Below are 25,083 nucleotides of genomic sequence, written 5' to 3'. Positions count from 1 at the left end.
TGTGTGGAGTTCAGAACCAGACTGAGGTTTACAATCAGCGGGAGGTTTCCCGGTGGCCTGCTGCCTGGCATTCAGAGCAACCAGTGAAATAAACTAATTGTGAAATTATATCATGTTATTATACTGGAAAACGAGCTGGCATTATTGCTCTGTAGTGGGCACAATTTCTTTCGGTTTAACATTGGAGGGTTTCTTGTTTTGGTTCAAGTGAAGTTTTGACTTTGTGTGCGTCTCACGCTTTGACAGTTAAACAGGAGCGCTATGATGAGAGGTGCGCACATCTGGTGCTTTTGTGATTAGAATTATATATAAAGATTGTTTAAAAGTTGATAATATACTTTGAATTATATTTGGATGGTGTATGGGTTTTTGGTACTTGTTACTGTGTATTTATTTTGTTTAATTTTTGTTTCAAATGTTAATGAAGTCTGCAGTGGGCTGGCGCCCTGTCCGGGGTTTGTTTCCTGCCTTGCGCCCTGTGTTGGCTGGGATTGGCTCCTGCAGACCCCCGTGACCCTGTAGTTAGGATATAGCGGGTAGGGTAATGGATGGATGGATGTTAATGAAGTGCAGCGTATGGTCACATTTTTGACTTTTTTTTTTTCCTTTTTCCCTCAGAGTGACTGGATAGGCTACACAAAATGTTTTATTTTATTTTTTTATTAATAAAACACAAATGTGAGTGGAATGATTTGTGTTTTTAAATGTACCTGTTGTTTTTTATTTCATGACAAGTTTGTTAACGAACGTGTCTTGTTTTTACTTTATTTTAATATGCTTAAGTGCGCTCTGACAGTTAAACCCTAGCGCTATGATGAGAGAAAGTGACTGAATGGGCCACACAAAATGTTTCATAGTTTTTTTGCTTACTAAGTTAATTCTTTAAAAAATGCTTGACAGAATTCTGTGGCGCTGAGACATTGAGTCTTTGTCTATTGAAGAAATTCAAAGTGGTCTTTTCTGACCAACACTTCAAACTTTGTGGAAGATTATTCATCGTCACCATCCAGACACGGACAGCGGCTCGGCTGTGGAGACTGCAGACTCACCGTTGAGATTGCAAACCTAATCTCTGCACTGGGGATTCGACTGACAACTACTTTTTGTGTTTCAGTGCTTTTTGCACATTTGTTTTTATATAAATATTATAGATCTACCTGGTTTATTTATTTATGAAGTGTTGTTCCACACTTTATCAGGGGTTGTCTTGAGACTAATATTTGAGAGTGAAATGTATGTGTTAAAGCTGAATCTACTGTCTCCTCATGCATAAAAAATTCCAAGACAAAATGGTGTTTGTTGGTTTTCTGAGTCTGTGCCTCTACAAGAAATCTGATGTAAATTGCGTGGCCGGGGTGAGACTTGGGATTCCCGGCTTGAAAAAGCTTCCCAGTCCAGCCCTGCTGGAGTTGCTGATGTTTTTGCTGCTCCGGGTTCAAGTAGAGGTTCCTTTATGCATTGGATTGCACTCTTGCTCTTTGCGGCATGATGCTTGTCAGTGCTGTGCTGTTGCTTCCTCATTGTCTTCCATTACTCATTCGGGCCCAAGAGTTTAGATGCTGAAGTTCCCTTCTTGAAGTCATGGTTTCTCAGCCTCATCAGACTACTGGCATACAGCTTTAGCTGGACAGACTGGGTGTCAGCTTCTGATTCACACATTTTAAAAGTTTATCGAATTCGGCTCTCCAAGCAAGAGGCTCATTTTCAGGTTGAGAGATCAGATTCAGATGTTTTCAGTCATTTTGGAGAGTTCTGCCTCCCTGAGAGAATCCCCAGGGAGTTCAGTGATTGCCCAGTGAATATCCCATAGAGACAGATTCTTCTTTAATTTAAAGGAAGGTGGAACCTTCGCCTAATTGCACTAAAGTCACTTCTAGTTTCAAAATCAGAACCTTCTAATAGGTTGGTTTTTCTATTTTCTATTTTAGTGGTCATCCCCTGAATTATATGTCTTTGTCCTGCCTTGAGCCCATTTCTCACCTTCTGAAGAGATGTCAGTGAAATTCTGATTAACACCTTTGCTGTCAGATGACGTCCAGACAGACTCTGGAGTTCAGTCACTTAGTTTGGAATTCAAGTAGGGGAAGGAGCAGCTGGAATCCTGTGTCCCTGTTAAATCTGCTTTCTTAACAGCCCTGGTGTGCCACAAAAGCCTTGCAGAACTGGCAATGCCAACTTTGTCCTACACTGTCTCATGCCTAAAGTTTCCGGAATAGGGCCTGACTTTTTATGATCCTGTAGTGGAGTAAACTGGCTCAAAAATAAACGATTGAAGTAGAGCAACAGCACAATGGTTCACACCTTTTAAAAAAAATGGGGTCCCAGTCTCCCAATGTTCGTGTGCACAGTTTATTTTTTTTCTCTTTGTTTTTGTGTGGAGCCTCCAGTTTCTTTCCCTACAACCCAAAGACGTGCAATCTAGGATGGACCAGAGCAAGTGTGTGGTATGTGTCAGTGTGCCCTTTGATGAGTTGCCATTCTTTAAAAGGTTGAAGAGATTTACTGAGGCCCTGAACCAGGACTGAACAAGTTGATTAAAAGAATTAACTTTATTCTTTAATAGTGTGGGGTTATATGAAAATGAGGAATAAATACTCTTGTATTCCATTGTGATGTGTTTATTGATTCATGTGTTTATTAATTTTCTGAATTTTTCACATTCAGTTTTCTCATATGTACATATCAAGAGAATTTTTTTTGTACATCACAAAGCAAACCGTAACAGTTAAATTCTTAAATAATCAGCAGCTTTCCACCATTTGCTACCCTAAGGATCTTAGATATTTTTTGTTGATTTCATACTACGCTAATACATGATTTTACAGTATTGAATTGGATCACAGTAGTAATAACTTTTTAAAATCTTAGCAATACTCTTCCCACCAATAACACCTACTTAATTGTATTTTAATTTTGATCTTTTTAATTGATTACCAGTAATGTTGCAGTATGAATATTTATGTTGTAGAATGCGTCGGCACTCGTTTAGTTCCTCCCTCAGAATCTTCACTCTCTCCCTGATAATCTGAGCAGCTTCACTTTTGCTGCCATTTGACAGATCAATGCTGTCTTGATAAATAGATTGGATTTCAGTTCCAATGAATGCTGCATTCACCATGCCATTCATCATCCTGGTGGTCCTTGAGAGGGTTACAGGTGTTCCCTTTAACATCTCCCTGACCGTGTTTGCCTGTCTTGTTTTCAGAGCAGTACTATTGGCCTTACACAAGCGCTCTGCCATTTTTCCCAGGTCTGGTTTTGCTTTGATAGCTTTATAAGCATTGACACAGTTACGTATTTCGGTAATATTTTCTCTGTGTTTGGCAAATTTATATATCCCTGATTTAACGATTGGCACAATTTCTTGGTTATCAAAAAGATCCATCCATATAGTCATAGATTCCCCTTTGGCCAACATGATAATAGGATGGACAGCTGTAAGGTATTCCTTCAATATGTCATTGACCATCTTTTCTTCTTTGGAGTGGAGAACAGACTTTCTTAGGCTAATGAGGACTCCTCCAACTCCACTTGTCATCCCTAGCCCTGTGCCCACTGCAGAAAGCATGGTGGATCCACCTGCAGTGAAAGGAGCCAGGGCCAGCCCAGCAATGGTCAAAACGCCACTTAGCACACCAACAGAGCTGCTGACTATGTTCCCAACAGTAGTGTTCTTCTGGACCTCATCCATGTCATCAGCAATCATTTCCATCTGAATCAAGTAACCGTACAACTCTCTTATAAGCCTGGGTAGATCCTCCATGAATGAACAGTAATGTTCTCTGCATGCAAAAAAACAATGAAGAAAAGAGAATTAAATTTTGAAGAAATGTATTTAAAATATGCAGTAACAAACTTTCATAGTACCGATTTTTCAAGTTTGTTTTTGAGAACCTTAAAAGGATTTACATGGCCAAATTATGATTCAATTGATTAGAATAGATTAAGAATACATGGAAAAGAAACATGGCTGAGCAGGTTGGTTCGAAAATCAAATTCAGTTCTTTTATTTCTTATCAACTAGAAAATACTATTCACATGCCACAGAAAGCAAACAACTTTAACAGAAGGATACAAATGAATGGGAATATTTTTTTGATATACTGTATATACTCGTGGATAAGTCAGGGCTTGATTATATAGTATAATTTCCGGTATTTTATAATATCGGTCGTATAAGTCAAATGTGGAAAACTCACACTATTGGTACAAGAGATTATTATATGCTAACGCCCACCTGAGAGAGTAACAACGGAGCACACTGCCTTATTTTTCTATTTATTGTGCCCACATGACTACACAGTAATACTTGAACTATTCCGAAGTGCTGTTTGCATTGATTTGTGTTTTTTTGTATCTCACACCCTCATACACCTTTATTGTAAGAACATCCCTTATCTACGATGGAGCATTCGATCAGAAGAAAATATGAAGCTGGTTTTAAATTAAAAATCGTTGAAGTGGCAAAAGAAATTGGCAAGGGCACTGCTGCAACAAAATTCAATGTGTTTGAGAAACTGGTGTGAGATTGGAGGAGGCAAGAAAATGTAAAACTGCAGAACTGCAAACATCTTTTACAAAGAGATCCTTCAATGCTAAAAGTGTGAATTTCTCATACACAGCATTTACAGTCATAAATTAAACTCTTTACAATCATCAAATTCACTCTCAATACTAAAATAAGCCTACGACAATTACATTGACAATCATGTTACGTTATTTTTAAAATGTTTCCTTTTCTGTTTCATAACTTCTTTAACACACTGCTTCTCTGATTCAAAGCGCAGGTATTTTGCTAGTTGTGTATAAATTAAAGGCAAACACTACCAAATAATGTAGCACCCTCTCACTCATGTTGGCATTTACTGAGGGCGTGGACCTGAATTTCCTTTGAATATCCATCCATCCATTATCCAACCCATTATTTCCTAACTACAGGGTCACAGGGGTCTGCTGGAGCCAATCCCAGCCAACACAGGGCGCAAGGCAGGAAACAAACCCCAGGCAGGTTGCCAGCCCACCACAGGGCTCACACACACACCCACACAGACTAGGGACAATTTAGAACTGCCAATCCACCTAATCTGCATGTTTTTGGAAATCCTTTGAATATGCTAAGTCTAACTAATTCTCAGTACTTTATTTTAATACTTATTCCCTCTTTTCCCTCAATGAACTTACAATTTAAACACAGTTACTAACTTCTTGGCAAAACACTAATGCTCTCTTCACTTCTTTTATCTATACCCAATTAATAGCAAAAACACACAACTGCTCAATTGATCAGGTTAAATATATGGAGTTTTATTCACAAATATATAATTTCACATTAATAACACCTAAATTCACAACTACTTAAATACAGTGTCCACCATAATGTTTGGGACGAACGCACAGTTTTCCTTGATTTTTTCCCTCTGCTCCACAGTTTAAAACTACAAATCAAACAATTCAGAAGTGATTAAAGTGCACATGGCAGACTTTCATGGGGGATTTGCATACATTTCAGTCAAAGCATGTACTGTAGAAATGACAACACTTCTTTCTACACAGTCCCCCCATTTCAGGGCACCATAATGTTTGTGACTCCTCAAGTGGGTTTCATGGCTTCATGAGATACCTTGACTTGCTTATACCTTTGGAGTCTGTAGTTGCCATTGTACAACATGCCAATGAAAGTCAAGGAAGCCATTATGATACATTGGTAAAATCTTATGATAAAATAAATCAACTGTCTGGAATATCATTAAGAACAAGGAACGCACTGGTGAGCTCAGTAATCACAATGGGACTGGTAGGCAAAGGAAGGCCTCCACTGCTAATGACAGAAGAATCCTCACTGAGGTAAAGAAAAAGTTCCAAAAGCCTGTCCGACAGATCCGAAACAGTCTTCAGGGGCACATGTGGACGTGCCAGAGAGGACTATCAGTAGAAGACTTCATGAACAGAAACACAGAGGCTACACTACAAGATGCAAACCATTAGTTAGCCCCAAAAATAGGATGGTCAGATTACAGTTTTTGAAGAAGTACTTAAAAGAGCCTGCAGAATTCTGGAGGAAGGAAGGAGAGATGAGACAAAGATGAACCTCATCAGAGTGATGGAAAGAGAAAAGTGTGGAGACAAAAAAGAACTGCCCGAGATCCAATTAAGACCACCTCAGCTGTTAAATATGGTGCTGTAGGTGTTATAGCTTGGGCATGTATGGAAGCACACTTATCTTAATTTATGATGGAACTGTTGATGACAGTGGCACAATGAATTCTTAGGTGTATAGAAACATTTCATCTTCTCAAGTTCTAGTGAATGCCTCCAAACGCATTGGATGGCACTTCATCCTACAACTTGACAATGCATTAGCAGTATATTTTTCAGAGCTTCATGAGCACCCAAGTCAGTCACCCGATTTAAATCCAATTGATCAGGCCTTTCATATGCGAAATAGAAAACTTAAAGGGACAAGCCCCCCGAAACAAGCAGGAGTAGAAGATTGCTGCATTAAAGGCTTGGTAGAGCATCACCAAAGATGATCCTCAGCATTTGGTAATGTCTATGAATCGCAGACTTCAAGCAGTCATTGCATGCAAGGGATATGTGACAAAGCCCTAAATATCACGTCTTTAATAGACCTGCCATTGTCGTGTCCTAAACATTTAGTTCAGGGAAATGGGGATGCCACTTTGAAAAAGTGTTGTCATTTCTACATGGTGTGACAGTCTACGATGTGCACTTTAATCACATCTGATTTGTTTAATTTGTCATTTTAAACAGTGGAATATAGCGAGAAATCAAGGAAGAATGTGTTTTTGTTGTAAACATTACAGAGGGCCCTGTAAATGGACCACTAGTAGCAAGTCAGCTACACAGACGTCAAATGCAAATGCCAGCCCCGCATGCTCAATTTTGCAAACTCTTGAGATACTAATCATTAAAAGCATGAACAAGTGGTGGCTGCCATACATTCAACCTAGAGAAACATTGATTTAGTGATGTTGCCAGTTTTAGTGGCCACCAGGTCACTGTGACATCAGTGTCAAAAGCCTATAAGTCATTACAAGTTATATAAACATCTGTATAATTATCTATTCTTTTCTTTGTCGCATGTAGATGATGTCAACAAACACAATGCAGCCCTGCATGCTCTACCAAAATACTTGAGTGAGGAGGACCAGGAATTCCATACGACTTGGAATATAAGTGTTCAGTGCCTTTGTTTTTAAGTACTCCTTCCATTCTTGTCTTCCAGTATTGTACAATCTAAAGCTTTTTATTGGCTAACTAAAAAGATTACAGTATGCAAACTTTCGAGGCAACTCAGGCCCCTTCTTCAGGCAAGATGTGTTGCCTCGAAAGCTTGCATACTGTAATCTTTTAGTTAGCCAATAAAAGGTGTCATTTTGCTTGGCTTTTCTCTACATTCATAATGGCTAACACGGTACAACAACCTAGTAATCTAAAGCTTGAAATTTTGCCAGAAATATTCTCAGTAGAAAATATATATTTATAGTTTTTATAAGTAACCTTACGATTGGATCCTCTTTATATATTCTAGGTAGAGGATTTGGACGGGTCTCGCTGTACTCGCTAACAGAACAACACATTTAGTTCATTTCATTCCCACAAGCACTGCTATTGGAGATGAAGGTGACATTCTTGTGAGCAAGTTCTCCAGGACGGCTGATGTATTTGCTTGGTTATCTAATTTAATACATGATTTATCCTACACCAAGAAACTCACTTTGCTCAAAAAAATACTGATGGGCTTTGTTTGATGGCCTAGTCACTCTCAGAAACGACCCTTTATTGAAACAAAAGATCACATGTGGGCCTGCAAGTAAGCACTGGTGCATTTGTTGCTATTGCTATCATCTAATTGGTTTTGCTGTGGAAACTGTGTAATGTCTGTTGTGGAAATATTTCAATAAGTGATTTGTGAATAAACACAAATCTTTAATGTACAGACAATTCATAATGTTTAAAATTAAGTGATGTGAACTTCAATTTTTACAGTTTTCAGGCAATAGGGTTTCCATACTTGAGTCTTGAATCTCATAAGATTTACAAATGCAGTTTTATTGAGTAAGGAGGTAGTTGGCAAAAATCAGTTTGACTAAATTCAGACAGCTCAAATAAATTAGGCGTTCTGTACTAAAAATAGGGTTTTTCAGTTCAGTGCAGTTACAATTTCAAAATAATACAGTAAGTTCAGTTTTGAAGATAATACATTTTTACTCTTTTTTCTAACAAAAAAGTGCTGTTTTTTAATATTTTGATGTAATCAAATTCCACAACTTTTTTTAATACTATGAGCTTAATGGTTGAAAACTGAGAAATACAGCACCTATAAAAATATCCACTCCTTGGAAATGTTCCCATTTTATTGTTATACAGCACTAAATCACAAAGGATTTAATTTAGTGTCAACAGAAAAAACTCGTTAATGTCAAAGTGACAACTGCAAAGTTGTCTAAAGTAATTACAAACAGTAAACACAAAATAATTCATCCTCTTTAATATGACACCCCTAAATCATCTTTAATGGATCCATCTGGTGTTAGAAGTCACAGAATTAGTTCAATGGAGATCATGCCTGGGGTTTCAATTGATTGTGGTCTAAATTCATATGAATATGGAAGGGCCAGCTTGTGGTGAGTCAGAATGGTGGACTAACTGTATCCAGCAGGGGGCGTTAGCTCCCTTGTTGGAATGAGCTCTTTTGTAATTGCGGTGTGTTACATAACCCGAAAACTATATAGATATGATATTAAAAGGTGATGCCCCTCCTTTAGTGATACAGCAGTAAAAAATCACGTAGGAGAAATAACTTAGCTTTCATTAATGACGGTTTATGATGCATTACAGACGAAGGAAGCCATGACAAGAACCCAGTTCGGGAGTGGGGGCCTGATGTGTACAGTCTGCCATTTTCGTTGCTGCGTTGGAAGGATTTTCAGGATTGGATAATGTTTTCTCCCATCTGTCCGGCGGCTTCAAAGGTGTGCCGGGCAATTTTCCAAGGCTTTATACTCTTTCTTCATGTGCAGACCCCCACTTAGGTGAATAATAAAATTCCAAACAAGGCAAAGAGAGGATACAATTCCAGGCTGACTCTGACAGATAAAAAACAGCCTGTCTTTATATCTGTCTTGTCTTACGCTTTGCCTAGCAGTTCTAAATGATGAGCTCCTGCGCTAAATCTGTGTCAACAGTGCATGTGAGTAGAAAGAAAAGTAGATTTATAAAATATATTTGTACAGAAGACAATGACATATTAAACTTATGTTCTAATTACACTAACCTACACTGTGAAGACAAACAAACACTCCAAGCAATTGTGTGAAAAGGGGATTATGTAAAAAGAGACAAGAAAATGTCCAAGTCACCAAGTATCCTGTGGAGTCCAGCTAAATCAGTCATGAAGAAATGGAAAGAGTATGGCAGAGCTGTACATCTGCCTAGAGCAGGCTGTCCACAACAAACTCAGCGATCCTGCAAGAAGAAGACTAGTGAGAGACAACAGGGGTTGTGACAGGAGAGACTGTGTGGACAACAACTGTTGCTTGGGTTCTTCACCGGTCAAAGCTTTATGGGAGAGAGAGAAGAAGAAAATCACTTCAAAAAATGCAGATGACATATAAGCTACAGTTTGCCAGAAGGTTCATGGTAGACTCTGAAGGTTCTATAGTCTTTTGAGACCAAAATTAAACTTTTTTTTGGCTATAATTCTAAATGTGTAAGCCAAACACAGCATATTATGACAAAGCAGACCATGCCCACTGTGAAGCATTGTGATAGAAGCATCAGGCTGTGTGGATGCTTCTCTGCAGCAGGCTTCGGAAAGCTTGTGGAGGTAAAAAGAATGCAGACAAAAAAAAAAAAAAAGGGAAATCCTGGAGGGAAACCTGAGGCAGTATGCAAGAAACTTGCACCTCACAAGATTTATTTTTTAGCAAGGCAACAACCACAAACATAAAGCCAAAGCTACACAGGGAGAGCTTAAAACACAACAGTGATAATGTTCTTGAGTGACTAGGTCAGAGTCCAGATCTCAGTTCAACTGGGAATTTGTGGCTGGACTTGACAAAGGCTGTGCACTCATAGAGACCATGACACCTGACAGAACTTGAGGAGTTTAGAAAAAGAAGGATAGAGAAGAAAAATGGCAGAATCTAGACGAGCAAAGCTGAGACAGAAAGAAAGACCTGTGCACAGACTCAAGGCTGTCAAGGCATCTACTAAATACTTATCTGAAGGTGGTGAAAACTTGTTTGATCAATCATTATTTTATATACTGTACGTGTTATTAATTTAGAACACTTTGCAGATATCTGTTTCCACTTTGACATGAAAAGGACTTTTTCTTTTGATCAATGTCAGCCAAAATAAATCTAATGTGTTTCAATGTTGTATAAGAATAAAAATGTGAAATTTTGCAAGGGGCAAAAATGTATACAAGCACTTTGATCTGTGGGTGGCAGGGTGGTGCAGTGATAGCTGTAAGGAGACCTAGGTTCGCTTCCTGGGTCCTGCATGTTTACATGCTCTCCCCGTGTCTGCGTGGCTTTCCTCCGGCTGCTCCGGTTTCCTCCCACAGTCCAAAGACATGCAGGTTAGGTGCATTGGCGATCCTAATTTGTCCCTAGTGTGGGTGTGTGTGCCCTGCCCGGGATTTGTTCCTGCATTGTGCCCTGTGCTGGCTGGCATTGGCTCCAGCAGACCCCTGTGACCCTGTAGTTAGGATATAGCGGGTTGAATAATGACTGACTGACTTTGATCTGTAAATATCCCACCTTCACCCACCTCTAAAGACAAATTGTTACTTTGCTATTTGGTGACCACACATATCCATTCGGTGTGTGTCTGGGTTTGTAGACCTACATCAGACTGACGCCCCGGGTACTTCCTGACCATTGCAACTGCATCGACTGAGTTTTGTTTTCTGCCTAGAAAAGTTGTGGCTATAGTCAGAATTATTTCTGTTCATGCATGCTCTTTACTGTCAAAATAAGAATTACAGATCATGCCTGAATCTATCATTACTCGAGTGTGCACCCTGTGTCACTGCTGGGAAAAGGACTTTAGCATATGCAAAAACAAAAGAGTCTAATTCGAGGAAAAGTTCAGGTTTTCAGCTATGGTCCTGGCACTTGCAGCAATCAGCTCTCCAAATCACATTCCTGTGCCAGTATATGATCTTCACAACAACAATCAAACCTGAGTAAAAAGTATTAAAAAGAAAAAAAATATATGAGTTCTGAGAAGTGTCAGATCTCTTTTGAAACTAATGAAGCTTAAGCTTCAGGGTCCCTAATCCTAGAGGGTCCCCTGCAGAAGAGACTTTAGTCCTCATTGCTTAAAAAGTGAGGTGTTTACTTTATGAGAAGGGTTTTAAAAATAATAATATTAACAATACAGAGTAATTCATTACAGCAGTTTAATCCAAAGCAGAGATGTAGTGGTTAAATTAAAAAAAAAAATAAAGTTTGTGGTGGTCTACCATGGAATAACCCCATTGAAGACAATAACAATGGTTGCTGGTTTCCAAGAGGTCCCTATAAAAGTTCAAGCTTTAGGGCTCCTAAAGGGTAGATTCACCACTAGATCTGAGTGGTGGATATTGTGGGCCATGATCAGAGTGGATGTCTCATTAGTCACTTTTATGAGATTGTTCATTTGGTAAAAAAATAAATAAAGTCAAAATTGATGGCAATTCAGGTGAGTGCCCAGTAAAATATTAATGGGGAAGCAAAATATATTATTTTGCTAAAAGCTGTACTTGACTTTGGTTGTCAGCTCTTTCAAACAAATAAGAAATGATTATTTGAATAAGTCATAAGTACATTTTGAACTTCGATACCCTGCGTCCGGGAGTCCTAATCTGGCCTTTATTGAAATACTTCATTTTTGTTAAGTTGCAATTGCAGTTTAAAACACGTCATTAATGCACATTAGAGAATTCTGTCTTTGTAGTCCATATGTAATGAGTATCTCTATTTAAATGCTTCAAGGACGTGGCCTTCAGTTTCTAAGTTCCAGTCCGAGTGGAATTACAGACAGCAGCCCTCATTCTGAATAGTAAAAATGCAGATATCGATATACGCAGCTCAAAATTAATCAAGTGAAAATGTAGATACCAGATGTTGGAATTATCACATGATATTAAATGTTTAAACTAACCATTCGCCTTGGACTTAAATCATTTAATCAATAAATATCCCAGGGACCGGCCTAATAATTTTTACTAATACATCGAAATGTGCATCAGCCACTCGCACCGCATGCGTTAGTCCGCTTAAATGACTTGCGCAGTTATTTTTTTACAGACGCGCGACTGAAGGCTGTTACCAAAATACACAACCTCTCGTCAACCATTCCAACAGCGCTGTATTTTTTCAAAGCACAACATTGCAATGCATTGGAGACAAACATCACAAAAGACCCGTGACTTACTGTTTATTTACGCGGTTTCTGAAGCTGTATTCTGCAGTCATGATGGAATGAGACGAATAGGACCCCAGATCAGTCACCTTCCACGACTAAATGACAAAACGAGCATCCGCCAATAAATTCGGATACACGCAGCTATCAATTATTTACTTGCCAAGATTGAAGAGCAGGTAGTTGTTAACTCCTAAGCGACACTTTTGAAGCAGGTCTTGACATACTGACGCTTTAAATCGCGCAAAACTCGCTCTTTATCTATCGAAGATTTTTTTTTCTCAAGAAAATAAATCGATTACCTACATTTATTGATTCTTTTCTAGTCAGACCAGGAGAATAAACCTCACAAGCCAACGAGCTTCAAATCACATTTCCGAAGTAAAACTAAAACCAGACACCGTTACGGAGTCGGAGTTTATTCCAGGACATTACGGAACGTTGGGACATAAGTAAGGAAAGTTTGATGTTCTTGTGCTCTATTCGTATATCAATATTTTGTCAGTCCGTCAGTCAGTCTCCAACCTTCTAAATAAAAGGCGGGGTACGGTCGTGGACTGGGAGCTAGTCAATTGCATGCTCAACTGCACATCCTTTTGGTTTGCGTTTGGAAAACCCACACAGACAGTGGAAACGTGCAGCCTCCGCAGGGACCACGTTTGGATGTGTAATTCAAATCATGCAAGTTTTGTAAAAATCCACATTTGCCACTTGGGACAAATAAAGACGTTTCATCTAAGCAGCATCACTGTCACTGCACTACCATTCCACCCTTAGTAACAGCTTCCAAAATAAATTTCGCAGTGCAACTAAATGTATTGCACATGGCCATTTTATGATCCTTTATTATCTGAGACACTCGTCCCACAATCCAGGAGTTTCTAAGTGCTATACCGTCAATCACAAAGTTCCCAAAACTTGACTTCCTTTTTAGATTCAACCACGTTTGCTTCTGAAATACTGGAAAATGCAAGAGCCCTTCAAAAATAACTCATGAATTAAACTTGTCATCTGCATCTAATAAAATTAAGAAAGTCTGTTTGTCTGTCCGTATGCACTGGCATCACTTGAGAACGGTGATTTACTTGAAATTTGGCATTCATCTCAGAATCGACTAGTGAATAGGCTCTTTTGTGCTGTTACTTTGAGAAATCTTGCTATGAGACTTTTCATTTTCTTCTATATACGAGGGACGCTCAAACAGTTTCCGCAATTATATATTTTCATTGGAAATGGTGAAGGCGGGAGGAATAGAAATTGGTCATTAAAAAGTTGGTATCATAAAGGAAGGTGACTATGTAAAAAAGTGATGTAATTTGTTTTTAAAATTCTTAATAAATACAGTTAAAAAGTGTGGAAACTTTTTGAACATCCATCCATCCATTTTCCAACCTGCTGAATCCAACCACTGGGTCATGGGGGTCTGCTGGAGCCAATCCCAGCCAACACAGGGCAGGAACCAATCCTGGGCAGGGTGCGAACCCACCACAGGACACACACAAACATACCCACACACCAAGTACACACTAGGGCCGATTTAGAATCTCCAATGCACCTAACCTGCATGTCTTTGGACTGGGGGAGGAAACCCACGCAGACACGGGGAGAACATGCAAACTCCACACAGGGAAGACGCAGGAAGCGAACCCGGGTCTCCTAACTGCGAGGCAGCAGAGCTACCACTGCGCCACCGTGCCGCCCACATTTTTTAACGTTCCTTGTATATATGCAGTAATCTGCAATAGACCTAAAACCTATTTATATATATATATATATATATATATATATATATATATATATATATATATATATATATATATATATATATATATATATAAACCTAATAATATATATATTAGGTCCAAATTAACAATGCATAGAAACAGAAATATAGTAAAGGTAGACCTACTTGAAAAACAGTGTTTGCACCACCTCGGTACTGCCCCCGTGGGTGAAATAAAGAACAACAGTAAAACACTTAGGTTGAGGGTCAACTCTGTTGGAGTTAGCCATTCCCGTTGTAGTGAATAAAGATGGTATGTTTCGCTACCTCTGTTTCACTTTACGTTTCTTTCAGAGAGATTTCAGTTCACACAATTATTGTCATCTGATCCTCCTATACTGGACTGTGATCGACTTTGTGGTTAGTGTTAATTGTTTATTGTGTTGTGTATATAAATATTTATGACTGACGGGGAATTGGGGAGGGCTTCTTTTTTCATTATTCAATCCTTTTTCATCATTTAATAAATATATTCATTATTATTTATCGTGTTTGAGTGTGGTTATGATGGGTCAAGGCTAGATGTGCTCCTTGGGTACCCGCGATAAAATAAACAAATCACCATCTTCGGATGGTGTGAATCTTATCGTCAATGCAACCACTACGCAGTAGTAGTACTGAAAGAGGAAAATCAGAATGTTTGTTATCATGACTTGTCACAAATGGCATATGGTAAGTAACAGCTTATTCAAGAAGCATGTACTTTCTTGAAAATAAATATTCTGTTGATTTTGGTTGAGTATATACAGTATATGTCACTGCAGTGGCCTCATCTTGCTGTCAGCCTAGTTATTAGGATTCAGCCTTCTGTATGAATCTCACTGCATTAAGGCGTCTCTACACTCATAACCAATGGCACAAACACACCTCTAAGACTTCCTAACCTGATTAAACATGTCCTTCCATAGTACTGAGGATAAAGCAAAGACAAACCCAAGCTCAAGTATCACCTAACTGTAGACTTACGAACTATCCAGTGTTCCAAACTACAACCAAATGGACACTTAAATGTTTAAGGATATTTTCCATTGCACTTACCAGTGTCCCCTTGTTTTAGCTGTTAGCTTGCGGTTTGCTTGGAGGCCGATGGCTGTTACCTTGTTGAAGCTGAATCAGCAGGTGTTCGCGTAATGCTTTGTGACAGTCCTGTTTTACTTCCATGTAAAGAGACGTTTGGGGATGGGGTTAAAAATTTGCTATCGTGTTACGTTCAAATTCTTATTCTACGAAGTTTGAAACTTAAGAGAAAAGCTTAATTTAGCATGGTGTGTGTGTGTGTGCGTGTGTAAAATTAAAAGTGATTTTCACATTTTAAAAGCACAATATGTATTGGAAAGATACGCAGAGCTACTGGATTAATACATCCTAGCAAAGATACAACGCAGATCCATAATCTTGATGGAAAATTAGTCGCATGGTCTCTGGTATAAAATGTGATAAACATTCAGTCCTGCATGAAAAGGAAACACTGTAAATAATAATTAAAAAAAAAATACTGAGGCATATGATCTTTATTTTGTGAATCGTGGTAATGCTTAAAATGCATAGTCATTTGTAACATATGTGGTCATTGCTTTAAATGGTATTGTTTCTTTCTCTTGTGCTGCTAAAAATGTAATTTGAATGGACACAATTTTGTAGTCTAGCAGATCGGTTATTGTCTGTCAGATTACAACTAAGTACAAAACTGTCGAAGAAATCAAATATGTATTTATCAGTCTGCAGAATAATAATAATTAATAATAATAATAATAATAATAATAATAAGAATAATAATAATTAATAATAAAGCAAACATATAAGAAATAAGCAAAAAATAAATTAAAATATATTTCGGGAAATATAACATACAGATTAATGACAGATAATAGCATTGTGCCCCTACAGTATAGGATTTGGCTTTGAAGCCGTGATAAAGTTGTATGACCCAAGACTATGAAAGTCCTGATGCGTTTCACAAACCAGACAATGAGTTCAGCCCAATATACTGACATCTCCAGCCAGCAGATCCACATGGATATCTTTGAGATAATCTACATTATAATTTGTACGGAAGTCGGATTCACTTTAGAGACTGTGGAGACATTATATACGGCTGATTGGTTATTTGTGTAGACCAAAAAATAAACTACATAGAATAAAAATATTTTTATTGTGAAATATACCAAAAAGAAGAGGTACCTTAAGTTGATGAAACTAGAGATATTGTTTTTCTACTTTTTACTTGTAAAGCTAAGATCCTTTTTCTGCTAATGTCAGATACAAGTGAAGTGAGTCCAATAGATGTGAGTCAATTTATTTTATTGAACTTGTTAAAATAACATGCATAGTGCAGAAGGAAACACTTTATTTAGTAAATAACTCACAAACAATGATTACTGTATATTAGTACATTAGCATTGAATAATTTTAGGATAATTAATATGCTAAAATGTAAAAGAAAACATTTATTTGATAGCCTCATGCCAATTTAAGTTGGCAAACAATCATACAGAATTAGCCCAGACCAGAAATAGAAAGTAACTACTTAACAAAATGACACCAATATGACAAGAATCTTTTTATTAATCTGATATATTCTTATATTTTTATTTTAATAATTGTCATCAAAATGCAAAAAATGTGAAGCATTATGAATTGCACAAAGAAACAAGGAAAGAGCATGTAAATTTGCATAAAACATATGAAATATCACAGTATATAAATGTTCAATTGTTTTTATTTCCTGCAAATTTTTCGTGGTGAGAATCAAGGGTATTATATCTCACTGGCAACAGGAAAAAGTACGAATCTATTACTGTCAAAACCTTTAGAATTACACTCCTACATTCACATATATGCAGAAAAGCAATTAAATGTTGTTATTTCTCCTTACAGCAAGTCTTTAATGAAAGAATGAAAGAAATTGGAGTAAATTAAAGAAACGCATGTACAGGTGTAGCAAACATTCCTACACATAGGACTAAACTTAACATTGTAAGACCTTAGATAAAATTGTGCACACAGCAATAAAATTAAACGATAGTTAAGTACTTATATGATATACAGAAAAACTATAAAATGGGTGAAAAGAAATATTGCACTAACAGCAGGCTGATTTTTATTAATCAATCAATCTTCATTTTTATAATGTACAGCACTAAAACAAGGCACCTTATAAAACCAAACACAAATAAAATATATTGTCAAAATAATAATTAAAGTAATAATAAAAACAAGTTTAAGAAACAAACATTCAATTTTAGTAACGACTATGATAATAATAGAAGATCATTATGTTTTTCTTAAATTAAACAAAAAGAAGATACAATATCTAGGAGAGCAGATGCGATAATATTTTGTGTAGAATGAAAAACAAAATAAGTAATTCTTAAACTTTCGCATACAATTTGGAGTTAACAGAACAGCTTGTGTAGATCTTGGTAGAAACTTTCAGTGAGTGAAATCCATAGAATGAAACAGAGAGGACAGACGAGTAGCAGGCCAGTCCCAGGAGGTCTTAGTTGTCTCAAAGTTTTACACGTAGCAAGCAACATGGATGATTATAAAAGTGTGTACGCTACCTGACTTGTGTGTTAATAATCAAGTTTTGTATGCGTGATTATTCATCTAGAAGTAACTGACTTAAAAACTGAGCAGGCGTATAGACAAAATCAAACTACTAGTAGGTTTCCTATTCATTTTGTTTAAGTGCATCATTAGTTCACAGTTCTCAAGAAAAAATTCAGTAAGTGAGAGGAAGACGAAATAATGACAAATGACATGCTAGAATACGACAGGATGGATGATTTGTCAGGATACGATGTTTCATCAAAGACTGTAACTTTGGTTACACTGTGCTAGAGATCCTACAAGATGCAGTTGTGCCTTAATATTTACAACCATTTAGGATATGAGGAGTCCTGTGGCTAACGTACTTCATTTTACTTGAATATCATCAAACAATTGAAAAAATGTCACCACAGTGGTAGATAAGGAATACACTGGATGCTTCTAAATACTGAAGATCTTTTATGAGCTTATACATTACATTACATTACATTACATTACACTTAAATCTTTTCATGCAGTGCGATTCTTCCATGAATAGTTTATTTTTATACCACAAACACAGAAAATATTTTCCATTCATAACATGAAGTGGAGCACTATGGGTAATTTCCTGGAGATACCACTGAATTTGTCATCTGCCGTGACTCTGGGGATATCACAATGTTATGCCACTTCTCTTTTTATGTAAAACATATGGGATTTATTTGAAAAAATTACTTTAAAATTATTATTTAAGATTTTTTTATCCAATAACTTCAATGGGCCACAATGTCATGTTGCTGGAATCACTTCACACACTACTGAGAAGTGAAATGTTGAAGTTTTATATAAAATATTAAGGTTGTTATTCTCTATTTAGTTTATATTGTATATTCTCTGTCTGTTATGCTCCTGTTTATTACAGTTAGAAGGGTAACGCTTTAAGTTTAGGTACTGCAAAAATGAATCTATTACTCATTTGCTCTTATGTAACAGGACCTTAATGGACACTTCTTTAGGTCTTCATAACATTTACAAAGTCTCAGTAAAGTGTTTGCTCATCTCTGAATTCTGACCTGCTATTTGATTCTCACATTGGAGGGGTCTGAGGTGGCTTAATGGAGACACATTTCATTTGATATTACACATTTAGTATAAGACCAGGGATTACTTCATAATAACAAGTCCTTCTGCCATCATGTCAATATGCCACACAGTACAGAGATAAATAAGCCATCTTGTGATGTTTTTTAAAATGTTATGAAGACCAAAAGAAGCCTTTGATAAGGTCTTGTTACATAACAGTCAATGATTGCAGCACCAACATTAAGGTGTTACCAGAGTAAACTTCCTTTTACTTACACTTTAGAGAAGGTATTAATAATATTAAATAAGAAATAATGTCTGCTGAAATGTATTCTTTTCCAAAAAGTTCTATAATGTTGATTTTCTTTCGTTAATTATAACACTATGCACTATTAGTTATTTCTTACTTGGCTTGAGGTATTTTCAATGTGGGTGCTTTTCGTGCCCCGTTGTCCAGTGCTAGTTCCATTCCTGCTAGAATATCCAGTATGTCCGTCTGTAACTGATGTTTAGGGTTTGAACCTTTCCTCGCAATACTAGAAGAAGGCAGAGAAATCCCCCTACACTAGACTGGTTTTAGATTGTAGGTTGCAATTTGTTGATTACTGGGTCACTTTGTGCTTTACAAATCAGGTCATTGAAGCCATTATAATGAGCACTGTACACCCTTATACATTATGCCTCTTCAGACTAATAATCCAAGAAAAAGAATGTAATTTTACTAACAGCTCAATTAATTAAAAAACAGCTGCAACATGTTGTTGAAATGGAGAAATTTCCAATACACCATCTATTTAGTTTTGGCTATGTTTGCTTCACCTGATAGGGAAATGGCCTGCCTTTACAGTTGTGAGGTGTGTGTCATTAAAGAGAATGAATGGTGAGTGATGTGTTTACAATGAATATTATTCACACTAATCTCATTGAAAACAATAACAACAGTGTCTTCTCGCTTGTCTAATTCATTTTATCTTTTCTGGGACAGTCTCATATTTATGTATCACTTCCCATTTTATTAATTGTGCACTGGAAATTAAACAAAATGTCCCATTTGTCCCATAATGTCTATTTTTTACCTGGCTGAAATGCATGTGGCAAGGTGCACAAAACTCAGTGGGGGTCCCACACTCTACGATTTAAATTGAGTCTAGCACACTCACTGAATTAATGAGTTTGTGACCCATTTTAGAAGCAAAAAAAAATTGGTCAGCCTAGCAAAAGGTGTAATAAAACAAAAAATATGCAAGGAGAACAACTGTGTTTTATTTCCAGAGATTCCAAAAAAATGGCTCAGCAGACACAAATGAAACATATGAACATTTACCTAATTTTCATCTAATATTATTGTATACCCAATATATTTTCCTTGTCTTAGTTATCATTGTAAAATTTCATAATGTGTAAATTGGATTTGCTTTTAATTAGGAATGTACTGTAGACTATTAGCTTTTTGAGCTTTAATTTTGCCATTTTACTGACAGAGCTGATCTAATAAGCAGATGTCTAACATTACAATTGAATACAAAAGTGGTGACTTCACATCATGATCTCTGAATACAATTACGGTGCTTTCCATAAATAAAATATAATGCCATCCCACCAAATTTCTGTGTTTTAACTAAACAGGAAAGAGTACTTTTGTTAATGAGTGAGTGTGTGTAATGTCCCAGTGCTAGAAGTGGAACCAAGTTACTGGCAGTACTCTGTTGAGCTGGCGTCTTGCTCCTTATTGCCTTTCTTTTACTTTTAGATGTCTGATACATACAGTGGTGTGAAAAACTATTTGCCCCCTTCCTGATTTCTTATTCTTTTGCATGTTTGTCACACAAAATGTTTCTGATCATCAAACACATTTAACCATTAGTCAAATATAACACAAGTAAACACAAAATGCAGTTTTTAAATGATGGTTTTTATTATTTAGGGAGAAAAAAAAATCCAAACCTACATGGCCCTGTGTGAAAAAGTAATTGCCCCTGAACCTAATAACTGGTTGGGCCACCCTTAGCAGCAATAACTGCAATCAAGTGTTTGCGATAACTTGCAATGAGTCTTTTGCAGCGCTCTGGAGGAATTTTGGCCCACTCATCTTTGCAGAATTGTTGTAATTCAGCTTTATTTGAGGGTTTTCTAGCATGAAGCGCCTTTTTAAGGTTATGCCATAGCATCTCAATTGGATTCAGGTCAGGACTTTGACTAGGCCACTCCAAAGTCTTCATTTTGTTTTTCTTCAGCCATTCAGAGGTGGATTTGCTGGTGTGTTTTGGATCATTGTCCTGTTGCAGCACCCAAGATCGCTTCAGCTTGAGCTGACGAACAGATGGCCGGACATTCTCCTTCAGGATTTTGTGGTAGACAGTAGAATTCATGGTTCCATCTATCACAGCAAGCCTTCCAGGTCCTGAAGCAGCAAAACAACCCCAGACCATCACACTACCACCACCATATTTTACTGTTGGTATGATGTTCTTTTTCTGAAATGCTGTGTTCCTTTTACGCCAGATGTAACGGGACATTTGCCTTCCAAAAGTTCAACTTTTGTCTCATCAGTCCACAAGGTATTTTCCCAAAAGTCTTGGCAATCATTGAGATGTTTCTTAGCAAAATTGAGACGAGCCCTAATGTTCTTTTGCTTAACAGTGGTTTGCGTCTTGGAAATCTGCCATGCAGGCCGTTTTTGCCCAGTCTCTTTCTTATGGTGGAGTCGTGAACACTGACCTTAATTGAGGCAAGTGAGGCCTGCAGTTCTTTAGACGTTGTCCTGGGGTCTTTTGTGACCTCTCGGATGAGTCGTCTCTGCACTCTTGGGGTAATTCTGGTCGGCCGGCCACTCCTGGGAAGGTTCACCACTGTTCCATGTTTTTGCCATTTGTGGATAATGGCTTCACTGTGGTTCGCTGGAGTCCCAAAGCTTTAGAAATGGCTTTATAACCTTTACCAGACTGATAGATCTCAATTACTTCTGTTCTCATTTGTTCCTGAATTTCTTTGGATCTTGGCATGATGTCTAGCTTTTGAGGTGCTTTTGGTCTACTTCTCTGTGTCAGGCAGCTCCTATTGAAGTGATTTCTTGATTGAAACAGGTGTGGCAGTAATCAGGCCTGGGGGTGGCTACGGAAATTGAACTCAGGTGTGATACACCACAGTTAGGTGATTTTTTAACAAGGGGCAATTACTTTTCACACAGGGCCATGTAGGTTTGGATTTTTTCTCCTAAATAATAAAACCATCATTTAAAAACTGCATTTTGTGTTTACTTGTGTTATATTTGACTAATGGTTAAATGTGTTAGATGATCAGAAACATTTTGTGTGACAAACATGCAAAAGAATAAGAAATCAGGAAGGGGGAAAATAGTTTTTCACACCACTGTAAAATCAAAACTCTATACCTTGACACACACGTGCGCATGGGAGGGAGCTAAAGGGCTTGAATGAAGGTAATTCCATACTGGACCAAGTCCTGGAGACCAGTTAAACAATTTTTAAGTTCTTTTCTTTGCTACATCAATTCTTTCTGTATTTTTGATAGATAGATAGATAGATAGATAGATAGATAGATAGATAGATAGATAGATAGATAGATAGATAGATAGATAGATAGATAGATACTTTATTAATCCCAAGGGAAAATTCACAGTGTATTTTGTGAACTGTTTTACTTTGAATTTTTACTTTAAGTTTTTTAAAACAAAGATATTTTGGCTGTGGAATCATTTCAATGCGTCAAGTTATTGCCGAATCTCATTTATAAACTCGAGTAGCTGAGTTTTGATAATTTTTGGTAAACACAGCAACACCTACTATATAAATGATAGTATCGACAAACTTACCCAAGACTTCAACAAATGTCTTTCAGCTTCTCAAGTATTAAAATAACATTTGAGCATGACTGAAATCTAAACATTGCAATAAAAACGGAAGCGTACCATAAAAATGGAATTTTCTGTATGATTAAAGAAAACCTTAAAATAATTTAAAGGAGATATTAAAAGCAGAGAAGAGGTACTAAATTATCTAAAATAAAGAAAAGTTTAAACCATACATACATAAAATACAATAAAACTGTAAAGGGTATTCCCTGTAGTTTTTGATACTGGACTCATTAGTACTCACACCATACATTGTAAAGTATTAATTCTAGCAGACAATTTAAACATTTAATTTTGAAACTGAAATGTTAAAGTACCTCTGAATTGTCTTCAATTGCTTTTTTCAACACATTCAATGCAGACTTTGTAAAATCATTCAGTGCGCTATTTAACAAAAAGCAGGTTGCAGTAAAAGAGACGGTAGCTCCAATAACAGACCCAATCACAGGTATTAGCAGAAGGGCCTCATCAGCAATCATTGCAGCACCAGAAACAGTCGATGTGATCAATTTTATGACAGATGAAGGGGTGATATTAAGCACAAATGGGCTTGTAATTTCTGCTTTCAGCTCTTGAACAGGTTTGTTAACTCTACAGGCAAGTCTGCAAAGAGATTCGTCATCGAGTCCCAAGTAGCTTCGCATATGCAGAAGTGTGGCTACTAGGATGGCGATATCACAAGCAACAGATAAGCCAGGAATGGGAATTGTTCCAATTCCACCAGAAACTACAGCTGCCAGAAGAACTTTTGCTCGTAGAACCTTTTTTTTCTTTTCAATTACAGCTTCTGTAAGATTTGGCTGTGAGAGCACAAACACATTCTTCTTATCTGGTAGCTCAAACTCCAAACGACCACAAAACTGTGTCATATCGATCCAGAGATCTACTGGAAACAAGGAAAACCTGTGAAGTGTGTAATCCACTTTTCTCTAGGCTGTTTTTATAATAACTTGTTATTTTTTCAAATACTTCTTCGAGTCTGTCACATTGCCCTGTTTTGGAAAGTTTTTTCTCAACTGTATCCATCTTGCTACGAATAAAATAGATCTCTTTCCCCATTTTCTTAATCTCTTTAGCCAATTTTACATCATTCTCCTTGAATCTTTCTCCAGTTATCAAGACAAACAAGTCATATGTGTTAAAGTTAACTTTATCCAGGTATTTGCGAGCAGAAAATCTTGTTGTTCCAATTCCTGGCAGATCCCATAGGCAGACAGAAGGAAGTGTTGGGTGTTGATAAGGTGTCGGTTCTGAGGTTTCCTCTTTGATATTTTCTTTAGATGCTCCTTCATCATTGGGTCCCAGGCCTCTCATGGCATTAATGAAGGCAGATTTGCCCACACCTGATTCTCCTGTCACTGCAATTGTGACTTTTTCATTGTCCAAATGGTCACATTTGTCTTTAATCAATGGAAGTACTGCATCCAACCCATCTTGATTATAGACTTGGGCAATCATTTTAATTTCTTCATCATTAAAAAAGCGATTGGGTTTAGACTGATATTTTCCCATTGTATTTCTGGAACATAATGATAAAAAAACACTTTTAATAGATATACAGTACAGGAAAGAAATGAAATGCATTAAAATCATGTCAAATGACCATTTTTGAACTCATTTTTCATTAAATAAAACAGTGGCTAAATCTGCTTCTTCAGTGCTTCAGAAGATAAAGTTGAAGTCCAAATCTGGTTGCTTTCTTTGTGCATTTAACAAATTATTCATATTTCCCTTCATTCTCTTCTAAACACTACATATAAGCATACATTCTCTGTCTCCTGTACCTTTTTAACTTTCTTGCTCTTCTCACCCTCACTAGTTCATCCTTTAGCCTGCTCACCTTCTGACTCCAAAGTAAAGCTACGACCAGGGACTCCTTCTTTTGTTACTTCCATAGCCATGATTATAGTATTACAATACAATTACTGGGACCACCCTAAATCTGCATTCCCCATTAAGCTACATGTATCTCTGCAGTTCAGTATCCCTAAATATTTTGAAAGATTTAGATAACTCCTAGGTATCCTGACCACCTTAATAAATTGTAGAATGTCATGTGTTCTGTGATAGACCTCCACAGTGCCAGCTGTTGACTCAACAGCCTTCACTTAATATGTTCAGTCCTCCATGGCCTTCTCCCTGTCTCTTTGCCCATGGAGTAATTTTTTCCCTGGTGTTTTTCATAAATATATGTCCTTCCTTTTCTGATGGTATTATAACTAAACCTATGGTTAAGCAACACAGAGCCCTGTTCCTACTGTCTGCACTTCACAGCTGATATAAAATAGTAAGAGTTGAATGAAAGACTGCAAACTTTGTAAAAAGATATGCCAAATAGTTTCTGTAAGACACATTTTTTTATTGCTGTAATGTA

General features: G+C 37.2%; 2 protein-coding genes across 2 annotated transcripts; both read right to left on the bottom strand.

Moving 5' to 3' along the window:
• Window positions 1–2,367: 2,367 nt before the first annotated feature.
• Window positions 2,368–12,577, bottom strand: LOC120536820 (apolipoprotein L6-like). The gene is made up of 2 exons (XM_039765322.1): window positions 12,451–12,577; window positions 2,368–3,782 (listed from the first exon to the last, which is right to left on the bottom strand). The coding sequence occupies exons 1-2, from the start codon at window positions 12,489–12,491 to the stop codon at window positions 2,897–2,899; spliced, it is 927 nt and encodes a 308-aa protein (XP_039621256.1). The 5' UTR covers window positions 12,492–12,577; the 3' UTR covers window positions 2,368–2,896.
• Window positions 12,578–23,017: 10,440 nt separating this feature from the next.
• LOC120536393 (interferon-inducible GTPase 5-like) lies at window positions 23,018–24,221 on the bottom strand. The gene is made up of 2 exons (XM_039764716.1): window positions 23,696–24,221; window positions 23,018–23,592 (listed from the first exon to the last, which is right to left on the bottom strand). Exons 1-2 carry the CDS (start codon window positions 24,219–24,221, stop codon window positions 23,018–23,020), a joined length of 1,101 nt encoding a protein of 366 aa, XP_039620650.1.
• Window positions 24,222–25,083: the final 862 nt, after the last annotated feature.

This window comes from Polypterus senegalus, chromosome 10 (genome assembly GCF_016835505.1).
Source record: "Polypterus senegalus isolate Bchr_013 chromosome 10, ASM1683550v1, whole genome shotgun sequence".
In the NCBI taxonomy this organism is placed as follows: Eukaryota; Metazoa; Chordata; class Cladistia; order Polypteriformes; family Polypteridae; genus Polypterus; species Polypterus senegalus.
The sequence above is the reverse complement of the archived record's forward strand: the minus strand, read 5'-3'. Positions and strand labels throughout refer to the sequence as shown.

Bases quoted from the DNA above. Each gene is read 5' to 3' on its own strand.
- LOC120536820 (XM_039765322.1), bottom strand. From the start codon at position 12,491: ATGACTGCAGAATACAGCTTCAGAAACCGCGTAAATAAACA. The intron at 3,783-12,450 runs GTAAGTCACGGG...TTTTGCATGCAG, and splicing joins AGAAACCGCGTAAATAAACA to AGAACATTACTGTTCATTCA.
- LOC120536393 (XM_039764716.1), bottom strand. From the start codon at position 24,221: ATGGGAAAATATCAGTCTAAACCCAATCGCTTTTTTAATGATGAAGAA. The intron at 23,593-23,695 runs GTGACAGACTCG...TGTTTCCAGTAG, and splicing joins ACTTTCCAAAACAGGGCAAT to ATCTCTGGATCGATATGACA.